Raw genomic sequence first — 20811 nt, 5'->3', positions numbered from 1 at the left:
TTACATATGTACAATACTTCAACTCCATTATTGTTTTAGCAGGCTTTGGGGGGCAGGGGAAATTGGGAAAGTAAAACCTTTTGTAATATCACTTTCATGTGGAAAATGCTAAGTTCCAAATAACTGACAAATGAACTTTTAAAAAAACAGGATCTGGGTTTTTATATGTGGTAGCTCCTTTAAGATGAAAAATCAGAAGGAGCTTCCATGCCACCCTTCCCCCATACCCATTATAAAGAGGCTAAAGACCAGGAAAGTTTAATCATTTCACAATTTGCCTCCACATGTATATGTATTCAGCTATTCCCAACTTCTTAGTGATTTTTAGCTCCTGACTTTTGTGTCCTATTTGCCTATACTCCCCAACTTTGTGCCATAATCTCGACTAGATCCATTTTGACTACTTCATTTCTGCTCCTTCCCCAAATTCGACATTCCCAATTTACTTCTTTGCTTTCTGCTTTCTCTTCTTCCTCTCGCATTAAAAAAAGAGAGCACCTGCTAACCTCCAAAAACTGCTGGCTATTGATCCCTCTTTGGCCACTGTGCATTGGTGGGGTTTTGACCCTTTTGAACCACAAGCTATTTATAATTTGCTGAATGTATGTAGACAAGTGTAGCACCCTTGTCCCAAATTGCTTAGTGTGGATTCCTCAAATAAGACAAATAAGTTATTCTCTGGGTCTATATACCACCAAAATCACAATTTAAAATTCCCTACCCATATGTCCCAACTTTTCTAGCCAGAGAACACAATTAGCTCAAAGCAAAGACATTTAATGAAGAAAACATAGTAAGAAAAGTAGCAATAAAATATTTCCTCCATAAACCTTGCATATACCCCCACAAACACACCCTCAGCTGGAAGAATGGATACACACAAGGAACATGTGTGACTTGGCTGGGTCACACAAGTTGAGGAGCACAGACATAGAGAAAACAAGTAGCCAAGGGACTACTCACATCTCAGATGCAGCAGGACCACCAAAGTCATCTGGTACTGCAATTGTGTTGCCTCCACTGGGCTTTCTCCCTGCTGTTTTCCCAGGGAATGTGTTCTCTTCAGGGTATGTCATCTCTATTGGGCATTGTGTATTGCCATCAGGCATCGCTCTCTTCTGGTCTCATGTGGGTGCTGCTTGACCTTGGGCATCTAATCCCATCATTGTTGCCACACGCAGCTCCATTAGTCATGAGATTGTAAAGCTTTTCTCTGATACTATCTTTTGGGTCCAGCTGTAGTCTTTAATTGAGGTGCTAACTCTTGATTTTAAGAAAAGGATCAGGTGCAGTCAATTCCTCATTTACCCTAAAGTCCAGAGGCATTTTGATACAATTCTTTTAGAAAACTTTCAGTTACTTTTTCAACCACAAACATGTCTGAATGTTTCTTCCAGCCTTGGCTAGAATGGGTATTTCCCCACCAGGAGATTTCTTCCCTCAGGCTTAAAGTTCTCTGGAACACAGAATCAGAGCTGCCTTAGCTTACTTGTGCCTTCAAGCTTAAATCAATTTTAAGCCTTTCTTTCCTGACTATGGAAGGTCAACTCTTTTTCTGCAGACTCACTTTGAATTAGAATGAGAAATTCCACATAATTCCCCATTTAATTCCAATAGCTAAACTGCTCCTAGTCTGTGACATCAAAGAGATCTGCTTACACAAATGCACAACAGAGAGATGATTTAGGGACAGGAACAAAGATGAAAAACAACAACTAATCACACTACTCACAAATTCCACTATTGCCTTATGAAATCCCTGGGTTATTTAGTGGTTTAACATGGCTGAAGGGATAGGGAAGTCCATGAAGGATAGGGTATACCAACTAGATGAAGGTAGCTAGATGGTATAGTAGATGGAAGCTAAGCACTGGATAGCACACTGAAACTGGAGTCAGGAAGACCTGAGTTCAAATCCTGGCCTCAGACAGTTACCAGCTGTGTGACCCTGGGCAAGTCACTTCATCCTGTTTGCCTTGGTTTTTCATCTGTAAAATGAGCTGGAGAAGGAAATGACAGATCACTTCAGTATCTATGCCAAGAAACCCCAATGAAGAGTTGGACACAACTGAACAACAAATTAGCTAACAAATGAGATAACATATAAAAAATGCTTTTCAAATTTAATGGTGCTATATAAATGTTAGCTATTATGACAAAATTAAATTGATATATGTGCTTAGAGAAAACCTAAAGATATGGTAGTATTGAAGGTGATTAGAGAAAGATTGAAATGGAAAGGACTCTGAAGAATCTAAAAGTTATACTTTTTTACACTTTTTAAAAGATACAAAAATGTACATTAGAATGTTTAAAATTGCTTTAAGAAAATTTCATTTTTATGTTTTTGAAGTTTGAAGTTTAAAGTTTGCTGAAGTCTATATCAAAACTTTGCTTTGTAGTGTGAATTATGAAAAAATTAAAAATAAAATGGGCTAAATACAACCATAGTTTAATGAACAAGTCCTATTGGAATGACAGTCCTCTATAACAAAGCTGTCCATACATTTCAAAATCATCACAAGTCCCTCAAAGTCATGTTCACTTGCAACACTTGATGCAAAGGCAATGTTCTATGGAGCACAAAGGCAGTGCAGGATAAAAATACCTGCATGTACAACAATCCCACCCATCCTGATCAACACAGTTCTAACCAATCATTGGGAAGAGAAGTCAGCCTATTTCTCAGTGCAAAAGGACCTGGTAAACTCTTACAAACCCTGCAGGATCATAAATGTAATTTTAGTTTGGCCTTAGGAGTTGGCTTCATCAACCTACAGTGTAATACCGATTCAAGTTTGAAATCATTTCAGCTGAGTCCAAGGTTTCCAGCAAATCTTGGATCCAAGGAACAGAGTAAGCACTAGTAAGTACATTGCTTATAGGGATACTTTCATTTTTACACTTGTATCACCAGTGCCTAGTATAGTACCCAGAACATAATAGGCACTTTAAAAATCCTTGTCAATAGATCGATTGGTTTAGTTTCTGCTTTTACCCTGGGCTAATCTATGTAATACCCACTAAAGTTTTTCCTCAGATTCCTCACTGGAATAAAGATGCAACTCTGGGCTGTCAACAGTTATTACAGTGGGGCACAACATCTGCAAGTTCTCAGCAAGTTAGAAAGTATTCAAATATGGGCTCAATGATGAATTGTATTTCTTTTGTCCGAGGAACAACTGAGCTAACTTTGGACAGGCTCATCACCTATATAGATAATAAACTGAAGTCCAGAGAACCTAAATCACTTGTCCATGGACACAAAGCTACTAAGTAAATAAGCACAAAGCTATAAAAATGTAGCCTACAGTATATAGTAGGCTAGTTATTAGGTGATGAATTATTTGGCTCTAGCAACCCATTAAATAAAGAAAAAGCAATATGTAATAGTCCTAAGTCATGGGTAGCCCATTTCTGCTTCTGTAATGATAAGACCGGAGAGTTAGAAAAGGCACAGAGGGTGCTAAGAATCACTGAGATTTAGACTGTCTATAAATATGAAGTTAACTCTTGATACTCTAAATGTGAGATCCTTGTTTAACAGTCACTGAGTCAATTGCTGCTAGAAGAACTGAACCATGTAAATAATGACATTGTCATTATCAATGAAACCAAAAGATAATGGAACATTTTAACTAAATGGAAGGGTGCTTCACAGGTTCTCCTTAGAGAAACAAGGGATTTGGCTTGGGATGAAGAAGGAAAGTATTCCAAGTATGGAGCACAGCCAGTGGGAAGGTCTGGAGATGGAAAATGGAGAGTCACATGTAAGGAACATCTAAAAGATCGTTTTTACTATACCACAGAGGGCAAGATGAAGAGCAATGTATAATAAGTCTGAAAGGTAGTTTGGGGCTAACTTATAAAGGACTTTAAATGTCAAAACTGAAGTGTTCGTATTTTATTCTTGAATGTAATAGGGAGCCACCAGATTTGGGGACATGATCAGCCCCGACCAGTTTTCTTCAGGAAAGTTGCTTTGACAGCTCTATGGAAGAACACTCTTAGCACAGAGCCTGGCACATAGGAAGTGCTTAATAGGTATGAGTTGACTGATTTGCTCATGTTCATGATGTGTATAAATAAAATGAGCACTGGGAAGATCATTGAAAGTTGTGCACCAGCTTGCTACAGAACATTGGGTTTCTATGAAGAAGTCAACAGGATTCTCCAGATTAAGTTAACAGATATCTTACTATGCAGCGACTTCCCTGTAAAGATGGGCATTGGGGAGGATAGTGAAAAAAGTTGGAAAAATCATAGTTCAGAATTGAGAAATGAAAGGAACCAGTAGGTTATGAGGATCAGCTGAAGGGTCTAAGGATATTGGTTCTGGCCAAGAGAAGATTCAAGGGAGCCTTTCCCTTATGATAGCTGTCTTCAGGTAGATATTTGGAGGGATGTCATGTGAAGGAGTGATTAAAATTGTTCTATTTGGCCGCAGAGGGCAAAACCAAGAGCAGAAGTAAAATTTGCAGAGAAGCCAATTTTAGGCTTGATGTCATGAAAAACTACTGAACAAATGAAGCAACCAGAAGTAGAATGGGTAGCTTCCAGAAGATAGTGTGTTCCCCCTCCTTTGAGGTCTTTAAACAAGAGGCTGGACAAGTACTTGTCCAGTGTGGCATAGTGGGGATTCCCTTCATCTGTGGATTGAGCTAGAGGGTCACTGGTCTTTTCCAGCATTTTATGATTTTGTCTATGACTTGCTCAAGGTCACAAAAATAGTGACAGAATTGAGCCTAGAAACTTGATCTCTTTTGATTTCTTTTCATAATATAATTTTTAACTCTGAAAAACAATTATTTAGCAACTACTACTTCTTATTACACTTTGGTAGGGGTAATGGGGAATTGGTGGTGTAGGGAGGGAGTGGGCTTAATTCAACTGTTCTTAAACTTATTAATGTGTTTTTGTTATTTTTATTATTATTTAATTTCTCTGGTTTTGTGTACTTGTGCAGGTATAGCTTAACAAATTACAGATGGCCCAATTTCCACATTTACATCTTAACAAAGCTGTTTGCTTTTATAATGTAATCACTGGGCCATTATACTGTGACAATTTGTCAGGAAGAGGAAGGGCATGTGCTTTTGGACAAATACTTCTGATAATGGAAAGATTTTTTAAAATGTATCTGTGTTCTAAAAACCATTAATTTCCAAAAAACTAGCAATGTTGTCTCTTTCTGGTCATAATAAATTTTGGTGAACTTTTCTCCAGTCCCAAATTTCATTAACCCCACCAAATTCTCAGAGCCACGCTTATTTGCAAATATTTTATTCATTAAAAAAATATTGAATTGATAATTATACAATAACAGGTGTGAAATCAATTACAATACAAAAAGATTTTAGAAAGATGGTATACAAATCGAAATCAACACTCTTATTTGGAATATATCATACGAACTAGATAATTCAATAATTAACGCAACCAAATCTTGATTTCCATAGCAGTAACTTCTTAAAATTTTTATTTTGCTTTCAACAGGAGTACTTTTTGCTAAATGATAATGCAAAGCTAAATGCTTTAGAAAAAGTAAAATCTGGTTGTTACAATTTTTGAACTTCAGGGCAGCTAAGTGGCGCAGTGGATAAATCACTGGCCTTGGATTCAGGAGGACCTGAGTTCAAATCCAGCCTTAGACACTTGACACTTAACTAGCTGTGTGACCCTGGGCAAGTCACTTAACCCTCAGTGCCCTGCAAAAACAAAAAACAAAAACAAAAACAATTTTTGAGCTTTAATTTCATGTTAGTTTTTCAACAATACAAAATTTCTTTTAAGCACAAAAAAAAACTCTCTATAATCCTCAAGGAGCATTTTGGAGTATATACTCTACTTTTAGAAGAAAGATGCCTATCTAAAGAAAAATGGTCAATCTTATGGATTCAATGTACCTCCAGCAATTAAGCCATCTACTTTTTGAGGTGAAGAGAAACACTATCTATGTCTATTCCACTCCCTTCATCCTTTAATATTGGTCCAAAAATAGGCAAGTCTATAAGATTAGAGCACTTTGAAAGGAAAAAAAAATATATTGTAAAAATAACAATTATAGGATGCACTTAGTTTTTATATAAAACAGATCTGGGGGGAAAGTGGACTAATGTAGTACTTGAATGGAAAGGTGACAGTTTATAAACATTCCCAACAAAGGGTACAAAAAATAGAGTATTTTGTCAAAAGATTAGTTAACATTTAAATTAAAATTCACCCAAATCCCCTATCTATACAAGACCAAAGCCCACATTTCTTAAAAATTTCAAATTTTCATGATTAACCCAACAAGAATTCAACTTATTTTAGCCAAAAAATCTTGGCCAGTATGTCAATTAAATTTATTCTGTTGGGTTTTTTTTAGAATTAAAACTGGACATTTAAGTATACCATTCTAAGCTGATTTCTATTCTATGCTAGTTCCAGGAATAAAAAAACATTGGCCTTACTGGAAATTTTGAAATGCTAGGACAGAGAGGCCACTTCTCTGGCCACAGACCTGCAAATAAGTACAATTGGACCCATATAATCTTTTGCAATAAGTGTCGAAGCATATGGGTTGCTTTGCTCAGCCTTCCAGGCAGTTAAGTAAAATGCTTAGGCCTGAGAATTGCAAAAGTTCATGATTTCTCACTTTGGAATGAGATATGACGCAGGAAGAGTAAACTGCAGATGTTTAGCACCAGATGTTAATGTAAAAATTGGAAAATCATGGTCCTATATATTTATAGCTGATGTCAACCACCCTGAACCCATTCTATAGACCGAAACATAAAAATGCTTTGACCAAAACATAATCCTGGGTTTTTTCAGCAGCTCAACTTGTTTTTTGTTTTTTGTTTTTTTTTAGTGAGGCAATTGGGGTTAAGTGACTTGCCCAGGGTCACACAGCTAGTAAGTGTTAAGTGTCTGAGGCCAGATTTGAACTCAGGTACTCCTGACTTCAGGGCCAGTGCTCTATCCACTGTGCCACCTAGCTTCAACTTTATTTTTGAGGAAGGAAGGAAGGAAGGAAGGAAGGAAGGAAGGAAGGAAGGAAGGAAGGAAGGAAGGAAGGAAGGAAGGAAGGAAGGAAGGAAGGAAGGAAGGAAGGAAGGAAGGGGAGGCAGGGAGGGAGGGAGGAAGGAAGGGAGGCAAGGAGGGAGGAAGGAAGGGAGGAGGGAAGAAGGAATGAATGAAAGGAAGGAGGGATGGAGGAAGAAAAAAGGACAGACAGAAGAAAAGATACAGGGAAGAAAGCAGGGAGGGAGGGGAAAAGGGACAGGGATATGAGAGAGAGAGAGAGAGAGAGAGAGAGAGAGAGAGAGAGAGAGAGAGAGAGAGAGAGAGAGAGAGAGAGATGGAGATGAGATCTTTGACTGATAGTCAATAAACAAGTAGATTAAGTATCTACTATGTATGAGGCGAAGCACTGGAGCTACAAAGAAAAGCAAAAATAAAACAAAACCAGATCACTTTCATAAACAGCAGAGGCTTCTTTAAAAAATATATACACAATAATATATTAAAATAGTTACTTTCACAAAAATCATAAAGACAGATTGAGATAAATATTTGGGGATCCATTTTTCACCTTTTATACAGTCTCCATTAATACAGTTTAACAGAATTTTATGTGCAAAGTGAATAAATCTTTTGTTTGCAAGCTTTTCCATTATTTAGAAAGAACAGGAGCATTTGGAACATTTTTACTGTAAGACTTATGCTTTGTAGTTGAGATTAATTAGGGAAGTCAAATGAAATGTATTCAAAATTAGATGAAAATTTTGTTCCATGGATTTGGGAAAGGGTAGAAAGTATGGGAGGGGCAGGATTTTACACTTTCCAAATCTTGAAGTTTCAACTTTAATCTTGAGGAATTTGATGCCCAATTGATCTTTTCAGAGCATTAAGGGAAAGAAGGGGAGATTTGCCTGAATAGTTACAAATCCATGTCTAAATCATGGGAAATAGTGTTGCTACCTATACATGACTGTCATTCCTTGCTCTTCCCAAATAAAATACCTGAAGATAGAATGTTTGTAAAGAAGACAGCTGAATAGAAATAGAAGAAAACAATGAAAACAGAGGGTCTTCCTGATTATGGCAAGAAGTGACACAGTGGGATAGAATCCCAGGCCTGGAGTCAGGAAGACCAGAGTTCAAATCTATCCTCTGATACTTACTGTGAGACCTTAAGCAAGTCACTTCAACTTAGTTTCCTCATTCATAAGAGAAATAATAATAGCACCTGCCGCCAAGGGTTGTTGTGAGAATTAAATGAGATAATTGTAAATTGCTTAGCACAGTGTCTGGTACATAATAAGTGCTATGTAAAAATTAACTCATTGTTATTATTATTTATGTTGCATTGGCCACCCTCCTTCCACATCTGCTATTTGTCCTGTGCCCTCTTCTGAATGCTACCTGTGGAAAAGACCAATTTTCAATGCAATGTGTTCTAATTCATGCACTCCTCCTGCCCCCTCTACCATCTCATTCTCAAAAGTAGCTTTTTTGGTGGGACAATGAGGGTTAAGTGACTTGCCCAGGGTCACACAGCTAGTAAGTGTCAAGTGTCTGAAGCTGGCTTTGAACTCAGGTCCTCCTGAATCCAGGGTCAATGCTTTATCCAATGTGCCACCTAGCTTGCCCCCTCAAAAGGATTTTAACAGAATGTCATAGCTTAACAATATAAGGAGTAGGATGGCAGTTCTCTATTTTATGGACATGCTTCCTCATTCATTCAACAGTGCTCAGCACTGTCCTAGGTACTATATAGGTAATGTGCAGCCAGCTACAGAGGAGCATCCAATCTTCAGTCCAATTTCAGTTACAAAATGAGAAGCTTGAAAGACCAAGAGACCAAGTATGAGCAAGTAGGAAGGAAAGATGGCAACTGAGCAAAATCAGAGAATGTGGTCCCAGAAGGGACTTAGAGACGATTTGGTTCAACCACCCTCAGTCTAAAGATAAGAAAGCTGAGAGGCAAAGTTGACTTACCAGAGTTGGACAGCTAGTCAATGGTAGATTCTGAACTAGGACCCAGGTCTCCTGACTAAGTAGCACAGTCTTCTTGACAGTAAGTTTCTTTTCTTTCTCTTCCTTCTTTCCTTCCTTTCTTTTCTTTCTTTCTTTCTTTTTCTTTTTGGTGAGACAACTGGGGTTAAGTGACTTGCCCAGGGTCACACAGCTAGTAAGTGTCAAGGGTCTGAGGTTGGATTTGAACTCAGGTCCTCCTGAATCCAGGACCAGTGCTCTACTCACTGCACCACCTAACTGCCCCAGACAGTAAGTTTCTTTGATTTCATGATGAATCCTTGAAGGAATTGATTATTCATCTACAGTCTACACTACCCAGTACTGTATTTCCTTTTCTGAATTACTTTTTTTTTCTGATTAAGTCAGTAAAGGAAAGAGACCAAAGCTTCATTTCTGAATATCTTTGCTAGTAAATAGTCAGTGGGGAAGAGTGGAGAGGAAACTAGACTTAAAATCAATAAGACTGGGTTCTAATCTTTTCTCTGATATATACTGACTAGGTGACTCTGGGCAAGTGCTGTAACCACTTAGTGGTTAAGTTAAATCAGACAACTCTTTACAACTATTAATTACCCTACAATTGCTGATTTGCATTAGTATTTCCTCATTGGGAGTTTCCTACACCAAAGAAATCCCAGGTCTGAACCAAATCGAGTGAAATATGGTTTAAGTCTAGTCCATCTTCAACTGTATTTCAAGGTGTCTAATGAAGTGTCCATTGGGCTTTATGATAATGTTGTTTTACCTATAAAGATATTATTATAGAATGTATTCTATAGAAAATCTAAAGTATATGTGTATGCTTCAATGTATTTCGATGTTCTTGTTTCAGTCGGGTTCAATTCTTTGTGATCCCATTTGGGAATTCCTTGGCAGAGATACTGGACTGGTTTGCCATTTCCTTCTCCAGCCCATTTTACACATGAAGAAACAGAGGCAAACAGGAATAAGTGACTTGTGCAGGGTCACACATCTACTAAGTGTCTGAAGCCAGATTTGAATTCACCAACAAGAGTCTTCCTGACTCAAGGCCCTGCGTTCTAGCCACCTGCACAACCTAGCTATATAGTTATGGATATATAAATATAGTCTTCATAAAGTCCTTGAACAGCTTTTCAACTTTCAGTTTGGGCTTTTATGTATCAAGAATTTTAATTTCTCCTGTTGTCTTTCTTCCTGGTAATGAATATTAGATCATTATCCCAGCTGTTCACTGGCTAGGACACTATTTACTTTCTCTGTTTTCATGTCACAACAGAACTAAAAATGCATTGTATGTAGTTGTGTAAGGTAGCTCTAAACTTCAATGACTAATTTTTTTTTTTTGCAGGGCAATGAGGGTTAAGTGACTTGACCAGGGTCACACAGCTAGTAAGTGAATGACTACATTTTTAAATGCTATTTGCTATTGCTTCTGTCTTATCTTCAACCTCAGTGATTAAAATTTTAAAATGTACAAGGACTTTATGAAGACAGTATATATATATATATATATATATATATATATATATATTTAACCCATGTTCCCCCAAAATGCCCATTTGTAAATAGGGACATACATATTAAAAATAACCAGACAAGCCTTACTTAAACACAAAATCTTTCTGAACTTGCATTTATTTCCAAACAAGAAATGTGGCCAAGTGAAAATTAGTCTCTTCCTTCTCCTTTTCCATGGTTATATCTTTGGTAACTAAGTTTGTTTTTAAAAAATGGGTGCCTATGCATAGGCAGGAGAAGCAGGAGGAACACATGTAATTTAGGGAAATTTAATTGATAGCTGTGCTTGGTAATCCAGAGCTTTGTTAGAGGCTTCAAACTCTTAAGGTTTCCTGTGTGAGCTCTGGTTTGGGAAGAGGTTTCTCTTTGCAAAGTCTAGTAAAGTTTGAATAAAAATAGAATGTCATGGGTTAAAATCCCTCATAACCTTCTCAGTATCAGATTCAAGAATAAATCAAGTTTCCTCATGTGAAAGTAACTTTCTTGTATGAGCCCTCTGGAACACTGAGGCTGTTGTAAACTGATCATGTGTTTCTCTCTCACACTCACTCACTGACAGTATCAGTTTATAAACAGCCTTACCTTTACCCAAACTTAACAAGGTTGGACTTTTCCTGACCTTCTCCATCTCACACATGCCAAAGTCCAAAGAGTTCATTTTATTATTGAATCTGACCAGGACAATTATAAGCATCCCCCAAGGCACTTATGAGAAAAAAAAATACCAAAATGCCCCAACAAAAATAATTTTAAAACATTTACCAAAGCAACAAAGTGTCCCCAGTTTTCTTCCCAATAAAGAAGAGACCAAGACCAAACATGCCGAACTTTTTTTGGGGGGGGGGGAGGGGTGAGGCAATTGGGGTTAAGTGACTTGCCCAGGGTCACACAGCTAGTAAATGTCAAGGGTCTGAGGCCAGATTTGAACTTAGGTACTCCTGAATCCAGGGCTGGTGCTGTATCCACTGCACCACCTAGTTGCCCCACATGCCGAACTTTTACTGAATGTTTTTAAGTCTTTCAAAAACATTACAAAAGAAAAGAAACCGTTCCACCTTAATACTGGCATGGTAAAGTTAGGGACAGAAGATATCGTCCACTAGTCCACTTCTGGCCGATCTAGGCACTCTTGCTTACAGGTGGACACTTCTCAGTTGAAGAGACAACTAAAGAACCACCATCCCCAAAAGGAGCTATACTTGATTGTAAACATCACAAGTGAGAGTAACAACAACACAAATTGCAGTAGAAAGAGCAATGACTCTGAAATCAGAGGATCTGGCTGCAACCTCCATTCCTAACATTTACTACCCATATTGCTTTAGCCAAGTCAGTTAGGTTCCCTGTGCCTCTCAGTTCCTCTTCTGGAAATGAGAGGGTTGGACTAGATATCCTCAGAGGTCCCTTATAGTTCTAGGTCTACAAGCTATGAATGTGGAGGCATGATGAATTGGATTAGCGGAAAGAGTAACTGGTAAGATCATAGTACTAAAGGATGAAATTATACAAGTACTAAAAGCATTAAAAAAAAACCAAACAAACCCTCACAATTCCCTTAAACGATCAAAATATGAGTACCTAAATGAATGTTTCAGATAATCACATGATAAAATAACAGGTTCAAATCTTTAGGACTAAAATTGCTAAAAATAGTTGGAGATGCGCTATATGAAAAACTGTCTACAATATGAGGGAGGAATGACTTGGAAAGATACTTAATGCTTCTTTGATGATTTAACAAAGTTGTCTCTATTACAGATGCTAGCAAAAACAATACAGAGTACATACGTTTGGTCAGTGTTCAGTCATCAGTTTATGATCCTATTTGGGGTTTTCTTGGCAAAGATATCGGAGTGCAAAGATACACCATTTCCTTCTCCAGCTCATTTGACAGAAGAGGAAACTAAGACAAACAGGGCTACGTGACTTGCCCAGGGTCACACAGCTAGTGAGGCCAGATCTAAACTCACAGAGATGAGTTTTCCTTATTCCAGGCCTGCCATTCTATCTACTGTGCCACCTAACTCCCCCAGGAATATATATTTAGGGAGATTCCAATATTTCTTGGACACGACTCTAAAATGATTCAGTTTGACAACCTTTTAGACAAATGACTAACCTATACAGATTTCTTACCAACCTGCCTTCCCCTTGGTAGTATAGTTAGTAGAGTGGTTGAGATGAGTATTCTTTTTTGTTGGCGGTATTCTCATGTGAATGGCTAATAGTGCTAGATTAACAAGCAAAAGAATGAGAGCGTGACAGACTAGCAACATATCTGAGTTAAAATTTGTAGAGATTTGGAAAATGAAAGCTGTATCCTAGAACTCTTATGTGTATGGGCTTATTTGTCCTTTTAAATGATTTTAATTATGTTGTAAACCCAGAGTGTTTCCATCTTTCTGAAAGACTACTTAATCTGCATAGAAAATCAATTCATCATCTTATCTTCCAAAATGAGATCCTAAAATCAAAGAGCAACTGTTATCTGGAATGATATGATGTATATGTGTGTGTGTTTACATTGCTAGTGTTTCTTCCACTGAATAAAGAGAAGCATACTGTCCCCATCTGGCCCATGTTTTCCAATGAAACATGCCCCTTCTGGCTCTGCTTCTAAGGCAGACATCTGACCAAAATGAAATGAGGCAATCTGCCCCACCATCATTCCCCAATCCCAACCCCTGGAGGCCAGTCAATTTTCAGCCAGGCTGAAGTTTTAAAAGATAAACTATTTAGTTCAAATTCATCTTGACTCAGAGTTTCACTGTTCTATCCAGGCTAAAGCTGTTCACTGTGTCTGTGGTTTTCTTACATAAATTTTCAATCCAGCTAGTGCTATTATACATCGTCTTTCCCAACCCTGATGTCGGGTGTAGATTTTTCACTCGCATATTTTTTCCAGATGTGATAAGTTCTCCATAGCCCTCTTGGTGAGCAAATGCATATCCAGATCTACGTGAGCTGGTTCTCCGGGGTTGATGTTTGTGACTCTTTAGGGGACTTGCCTTGTCTTGAGCCCTCTGCAACTGGCGTATCTAAGAAGAAAAAGGACACAAGATGAGTCAGATATGACTAAACTATGGCTCTCAAGGAGAGCTATTATATCTGTGTTTTCCCCCTTGTAGAACAAAAGTCTGCCTGGATTCCCACCTTCATCAGAAAGCTAATTGCTCAAGTTAATAATGGCAGCCTGATAGCAATACTCCACTGATAAATTCTGATTGATGTGGCAAAAAGTCTCTAAGATAACAGAATGATTGTAAGGGCTTCCCAAAAGCAAACGAAATCTTTGCCCCATGGAACCACCTTAAATAAAAAGGAACACATTTTTGTCAAGACCTCTGCATCTAATGTATACTGTCTGCTTCATGAAAGATTATATATATATATATATACATGTATATATGTATATATACATGTATGTATATATAATATACACACAGAGATACACACATGTATATATGTGTGTGTATATACAGATATACACATATGTATGTATGTATGTATTCCTACCCTAAATGCAAGTTCCATACTCTAACTGCAATATTTTTCTCTTCTCTCTCTTCTTGAGGGTCTCAGTCACCTCCCAACACACCTGAGTTCCTCTGTGTGACTGGCACCTAGACTAGAGACAGGTTTAGAACAATAATGGAAGCTCAGAGCATTCCAGCCCCTGTGACCTGCCAGTGTAGCAAGGCAGACTTTCTCTCATTTGATTTAACAAACTATGGATAATTTTTGGCATCATTTAGGTGGATGTTCAACATCCCCCTCATTTCACTGTAAAACCATGAAGGCAAGCAAAGATCAGAGGCTTGGGTCCTGTGCCCATTTTCCTCTGATTCAGCTGATCTTTTGGAGTCTGATTTTCACGTCAAGGGAAAACCTTCAAACAGCAAATCATGACCTGACTCAAAATTTAAGAAGACGTGAACTTCTTCTTTCATTTCTTCAAGTCATCCATCATTTTACCTTACATAATAAGAGTCAGCCTAGGGTGTCAAAAATAAATGACAAGGAGGCTAAAGGAGCCCTTTTAAAAGTAGTGGTTTCCATTTAGGGCATCTGGAAACCCAATGGGAAGATATGATATGGTGGTGATACTGTGGTAAAGGATAGATCATTTCATTATGTAATAAAGCCCCCATTATTGACGGTGGTCAAATAGGATGGGTAATGAACTTTCAGAACTCTGGCAGAGGCAATTCTTGGATTAGGCAGAGAAGTAGACTAGATAACCTCAAGTATCCTTGACTTCAAGATTCTCTGATTCAATTCCCCTCCATTCTACCAGCCAGTTCTAAGTTTCCTCACTAGCTCTATTTCGCTTTACTTCTTGGCCTTCAGTTAACTTGCCATTTTCATGTATCAAGGACTATTTTTTCTCTTAGACATCTCTACATTCCCTATCTTATTTACAGCCCTGCTGCCATTTTCTCATTCATTTTTTTTTTTTAGTGAGGCAATTGGGGTTAAGTGACTTGCCCAGTGGCACACAGCTAGTAAGTGTTGAGTGTCTGAGGCCAGATTTGAACTCAGGTACTCCTGATTCCAGGGCCAGTGCTCTATCCACTGCGCCGCCTAGCTGCCCTCCCTGCTGCCATTTTCAATACTGATAGTTGGTTTTTTTCTTTTTTCTTTCAACTTTCTCTTCAGATAATCTACAATAATGCTAATCTTCAATTCAGCATATGTTTATTTAGCATGTATTATGAGAAATGTGGGACAGCTAGGTGGCACAGTAGATAAAGTGCTGGACCTGAAGTCAGGAAGATGAGTCTTCCTGAGTTCAAATCTGGCCTCAGACACTTACTACCTGTGTTAACCCTGGTCAAGTCACTTAACCCTGTTTGCCTCAATTTCCTCATCTGTAAAATGAGCTGGAGAAGAAAATACGAAACCACTCCAGTATCTTTGCCAAGAAAATCCCAAATGGGGTCACAGAGTCAGACGTGACTGAAACAACTGAACAATAACAATTAAGAAATGCACCATGGTTGATACTAGAGATACAAAGGTGAAATTAGACATCATTCAAAAATAAAATTAGATATACCTGCCTTCGAAGAGTTTACAGTCTAGTGGGGGCCAGGGTAGAGAATGCAAATAGGATAGGACATAGGGACTAGATCTGTTAATTCCTTAGTATGGGAGCACCCATTGAAGAACTTCCTCTATCAACACAGGTTGGCACCTTCTCTGAAACTTGAGAGTCTCAGAGAGTTGCCTGAAACACTGAGAAGTTAAATGACTTGCACTGCATCACTCGGTCAGGATGTGCCAGAGACAGAACTTGAACCCAGGTCTTTTTGACTTTGGGGTGAGTCCTCTATTCATTATGCCATGCTACCACTCAGAAAATGCAAATGTGAAAATAATTAACATTAATGATAATAGGTAAAGTGTATAGGAGTCCAAATAGAGAAGTAAAAAAAAAGATTTGAGAAAGGAAAGATGACTTACAGATAAATGTTAAGAGTGATAGGGAGGATTTAGGTAGGGCAGGGATCCTCTAAAGACTTCATGAAGGAAAATTGATCTTGAAGGAAGGAAAGGATTGTAACGATTGGAATAACGCCACCTGCTGGAGACTTACTGTAGAAGAGTTCCACCCATGAAGCGAAGGTCTTTGAGGGCAAGACCAGGAGTCTTTTCTTTGGCGTCACTGACGCGGGCTAGTGGGAGGAGGAAGGAAGAGACTGGCGCTCGGTCTCACTCTCTTTCTTTTGGACTCTGGTGGAGAGCGGAGCTAGAAATGTGCTCTCCCTTTAATAGATAGGAATCTAGGCCTTTCTCTCTCTCTTTACCAAATTCTTATTCTCTTTAATAAATGCTTAAAAGTCTAACTCTTGCTAAAGCTTATAATTTATTGATGACCACTCATTAGATATTTTAGACAGACTAGCTAGAATTTTAGCCCTTAACAGGATGAAAACTGACCAAGAACCAACTTATTAAATATATTATTGTTGAGTCTTTTCAGTTGTGTCTGGCTTTTCATGACCCCATTTGGGATTTTCTTGGTAAAGATACTGGAATAGTTGCCATTTCCTTCTCCAACTCATTTTACAGATGAAGAAACTGAGGCAAAGAAGGTTAAGTGACCTGCCCAGGGTCACATAGGTAGTAAGTGTCTAAGGCTGGATTTAAACTCAGGTCTTCCTGACACCTGATCCACTGTGCCACCCAGCTGCCCCCATTAAATATATAACCACAACCAAAACCTACCTGATCACTCAGAGTTGGATGTAAATCCACCTTCAAAAATCTGAATGTTATAACAGGCATGACTGAAACCACAGTTGTCAAAAGAATAACCAACCAAATACTTTTCTGGGTCAAGCAATGGCGTGCATTTCCTATCAGTGAAGAAAATTAAACATATTGGTTAGTTTTTCAAAAGCCAATATGAACAGATGAATAGATTGCATCTATAAATATGTCACTTTCTTCTCTGGTGATCTTAGCAAGGGACTATGCCAGAGGCTAATTGGATATTGATCTGTGGCCCGTAGAGTAAGGTACATGGTTTTGTTCATGAGTAGACTACCCCTAGTAACTCTGGCTAGTGGCTGACATCATGGGAATTTGCCCAGCAATGTGATAGTTATTCAAAGCGAGGTTGGGCATGCTTTGGAACAGGCTTTGAGCTAGGTTTGCCTGAAAAACTCTACCAATTGCAAACTGTTTTCCATATATGTACATTTGCTATTATTAAAATAATTAATTCACTATGTAACAAACCTCACAATCAAAACTCTCCCTTCCAGAATTAAAAATGTACATGGCAGATGCAGACAGAATTTCAAATAATGGTCTTGATTTCTGGCTGAATTCATTGAAAACTTGTGGGGTCTATGTCCTCTATTCCCTACTAACCAGTCTAGAAGACTTGGCTCAAATGGATTCTTAGTCCTCTCTAATGTTTGTTGGTTGACTTTGTAAGATAGAGGGCATCATGGAGTTAAAGGTCATTCCCTTCCCAGAATGTTCACTCGTTTGGAAAGATGGTATTCCTGCAGTCTGTTGCTGAGATATACACACTCTCATCTACCCCCAATAAGTAAGGAGACTGATTTTGACTTTGAGATACTATCAGGCTTTAGGGGCAGGTGTCCATTCTGCTTAGGTCATACAAACAAACATACTCCTATTGCCTTTGAGTTATTAGTTTTCTAGGGATTTAGGATAATGCTAGGTATTATCCAAGCCTCTCCAAACTCCCAAGGTAGCAACACCATTTGAATGGACTTTGGCTATGGAGGCTTGGCTAATGACAGGTATGTCTGACTCTGCAGGCTCTTGGGAGGAAGAATCAGTCGACCAAATTGCAGCTGGCTCCAGCTGTCTTCAGATGTGGGCATAAACAAACTTGACTCAAGAAATTAAATGTCTCTCTGAGATCCTTGATGCTTAGTGCCCTCAGGCATGCCTGGAAAAAACAAGATTCACTTGAAAACCACACTCCTGCTCGCTGTTGGCTACTAAGAATAATTTTTTTTTTAAACCCAATGTTGATCTAACTTTTGAAAAGTCTCATTGGGGCTCAGTAATTAATTCCTGGAATGGCATGTGGTCTGTAGCTGGAAAGGGAGGCCTCGACACAAACTACGTTCTCACATCCAGTCGTTCCAGCCCCATTATGCACGTTATCATGCTTTCTTAGGGCTCTGGGGCTTCTGGCCAACTCACTGAACTTTCATAACTGGAAACAACAACAACAACAAAAAATAACCCAACAACATTTTAGAAAAATAGTTTTTTAAGTTTTACTTTCTAATAAGCTTATTCTGGTTTATAACCAACATGTCTCTACACAGTTGGAATGCTTTGGTAAACAATAAAAGTATTAACATTACATAAAAATATCAGCGGTATAATTTAAAGATTTCCATACACACAAAGAGACACATATACAAACATACACACAAACACATACACACAGAGTGAGGCAAAAACACTATATAGCTGAAGACCGGTGAAATAATGTCTTCAGTTCATTCACGTATTGAAATGACTGCTTCTTCAGTCTGATAATTGAATTGTCTTTTTTTTTGGGGGGGGGGGAGGTTAAGTGACTTGCCCAGGGTCACACAGCTAGTAAGTGTTAAGTGTCTGAGGCCGGATTTGAACTCAGTTCCTCCTGAATCCAGGGCCGGTGCTCTATCCACTGCGCCACCTAGCTGCCCCTGAATTGGCTTTTAAGAAAAATATTTTATGTTTTATTGATGCTTTTTGTCTTTATATCATGGTCATTTAACACCCCCTTCTACAATGAATCTTCCTTTGTGATAAAACCAATTAAGCAAAAAAATCTAATGCAGAAACCATGTTTCCTAGGGTATATAATATTCTGTCTGAATGTATATATTCTATGGAAGGAAAAGGATGTTTCTTATCTTCTCTCCAGGGAGAAGTTTTTTCCATTACTCAGAGTTCAACTTCATTTTGGTCAACTTTTCATTTGCCTTGTTATAGTCATTGTGTATATTGTTCTCTCAGTTCAACTTATTTTGTTGTTCATCAACTGTTACAAATCTTCCCACATTTCTCTGAATTTCTCATAATTGTCATTTCTTTTTTTTTTTTGTGGGGCAATGGGGGTTAAGTGACTTGCCCAGGGTCACACAGCTAGTAAGTGCCAAGTGTCTGAGGCTGGATTTGAACTCAGGTACTCCTGAATCCAGGGCTGCTGCTTTATCCACTGCGCCATCTAGCTGCCCCTGTAATTTCTTACTACATAATAATATTCGATTACATTCATATGCCATGGCTTTTTTCCCCACCATTTCCCCAATGATGAGAATCTATTTTTCCAAGTTCCTTGTTATCACAAGCTAGGTTGTTATGAATATTTGGCATGTGGTGAACATCTACTTGTCTTTATATTCACTGGTATATAGCTAGCAGCAAGATTTTTGCAGTCAGAATGTATTAATAATATTAAGGACATTTCTATTTAGCCCTTTGAGGTTTACAAGGCACTTTCCTCATAACTCTATGAATGTGAACAGGTACTAAAAGTATTATTTCCCTTTTACATATAAAGAAACTGAGGCTCTGAGGAGTGACTTGCCTGAGAATCAAATAGTAAAGTCATCAAATATTTATTAAGTGTTTACTATGCTTCCAGCTCAGTGTCAGAACTGTGACTTGCCTGAGAATCACAGTGTCAGAACTAAGCATTAAATCCAAATCCAGAGCTCTTTCCATAACTGTACAACGTATTTTTTTGGTTTTTTTGTTTGTTTGGTTTTTTTGGTGAGGCAACTGGGGTTAAGTGACTTGCCCAGGGATCACATTTGAACTCAGGTCCCTCTGAATCCAAGGCTGGTGCTCTATCCACTGCAGCACCTACTGTCCCAATAACTGTACAACTTTTGCCTTACCTCTAATTATCTCTTTTTTCCCCCCCGCAGGTCAATGAGGGTTAAGTGACTTACCCAGGGTCACACAGCTAGTTAGTGTTGAGTGTCTGTGGCCAGATTTGAACTCGAGTCCTCCTGAAACCAGGGCTGGTGTTTTAGCCACTGTGTCACCTAGCTGCCCCTGCCTTACCTCTAGAACAGGAATCTATAACCAATAGCTTGAAGTCTATCCAAGAAACTTAACTTTACCTGGTAGATTTACAAGTTGGTTGGCTATATATACTGGGGTTAAGGGATTGGTGGGTAGTGACAGTGATAAGAAGAAGAAGGAGGAGGAGGAAGAATTGTTTCATTACTATTGTATTAAACTGAATATTACACTTGAAAAAAGAAATGAATAACAGTTATAGTTTCATCTATGACCCACCTTTCTGATCTTCATTATATTAAAATGTTCATGCTTCTTAAGTTTGTATTTTTGAACCAAAGTATTAAATTTCAAAACTGATTAAGTCAGTGATCAAATTTTACCTCAGAGGATCAATATTAAGTAGGTCTCTTGCCTCTTGGCAGAGAGATAGTAGGCTACAGGTGTGTGGAATGTAGCATATGCTTTCAGACAGGGGCATTTGTTTTGTTTTGTGTTTTGGTTTGGTTTGGTTTTTTGAAGGGCAATGGGGGTTAAGTGGCTTGCCCAGGGTCACACAGCTAGGAAGTGTCAAGTGTCTGATGCTAGATTTGAACTCAGGTCCTTCTGAATCCAGGGCCAGTGTTTTATCCACTGCACCACCTAGCTGCCCCCGGGGGCATTTGTTTTGTATAACTGTACCTCTCTGTTACAAAGGAAGGTGTATTTGGAGAGTGGGGAGAAGTCATTGGAAAGTAATAATGTTGTTTTAAAATCAACAATAAA

At 38.4% G+C, this 20811-nt stretch overlaps 1 protein-coding gene across 3 annotated transcripts in view; it reads right to left on the bottom strand.

The window, feature by feature from the left end:
- Positions 1 to 8241: 8241 nt before the first annotated feature.
- Positions 8242 to 20811, bottom strand: part of ATP8B4 (ATPase phospholipid transporting 8B4 (putative)) — a 413855-nt gene continuing 401285 nt past the window's right edge. For all 3 annotated transcript variants that reach the window (XM_043989130.1, XM_043989132.1, XM_043989131.1), the window contains 2 exons: positions 16759 to 16889; positions 8242 to 13565 (listed from right to left, as the gene is read on the bottom strand). In XM_043989130.1, the coding sequence (XP_043845065.1) occupies positions 13284 to 13565; positions 16759 to 16889 (413 nt within the window). In that variant the 3' untranslated portion in view covers positions 8242 to 13283. The remainder of the gene's footprint in view (positions 13566 to 16758; positions 16890 to 20811) is intronic.

Source organism: Dromiciops gliroides, chromosome 2 (genome assembly GCF_019393635.1).
Source record: "Dromiciops gliroides isolate mDroGli1 chromosome 2, mDroGli1.pri, whole genome shotgun sequence".
NCBI classification, from domain to species: Eukaryota; Metazoa; Chordata; class Mammalia; order Microbiotheria; family Microbiotheriidae; genus Dromiciops; species Dromiciops gliroides.
Note: the sequence above shows the minus strand (reverse complement) of the source record. Positions and strands in the feature narration are given on the sequence as shown.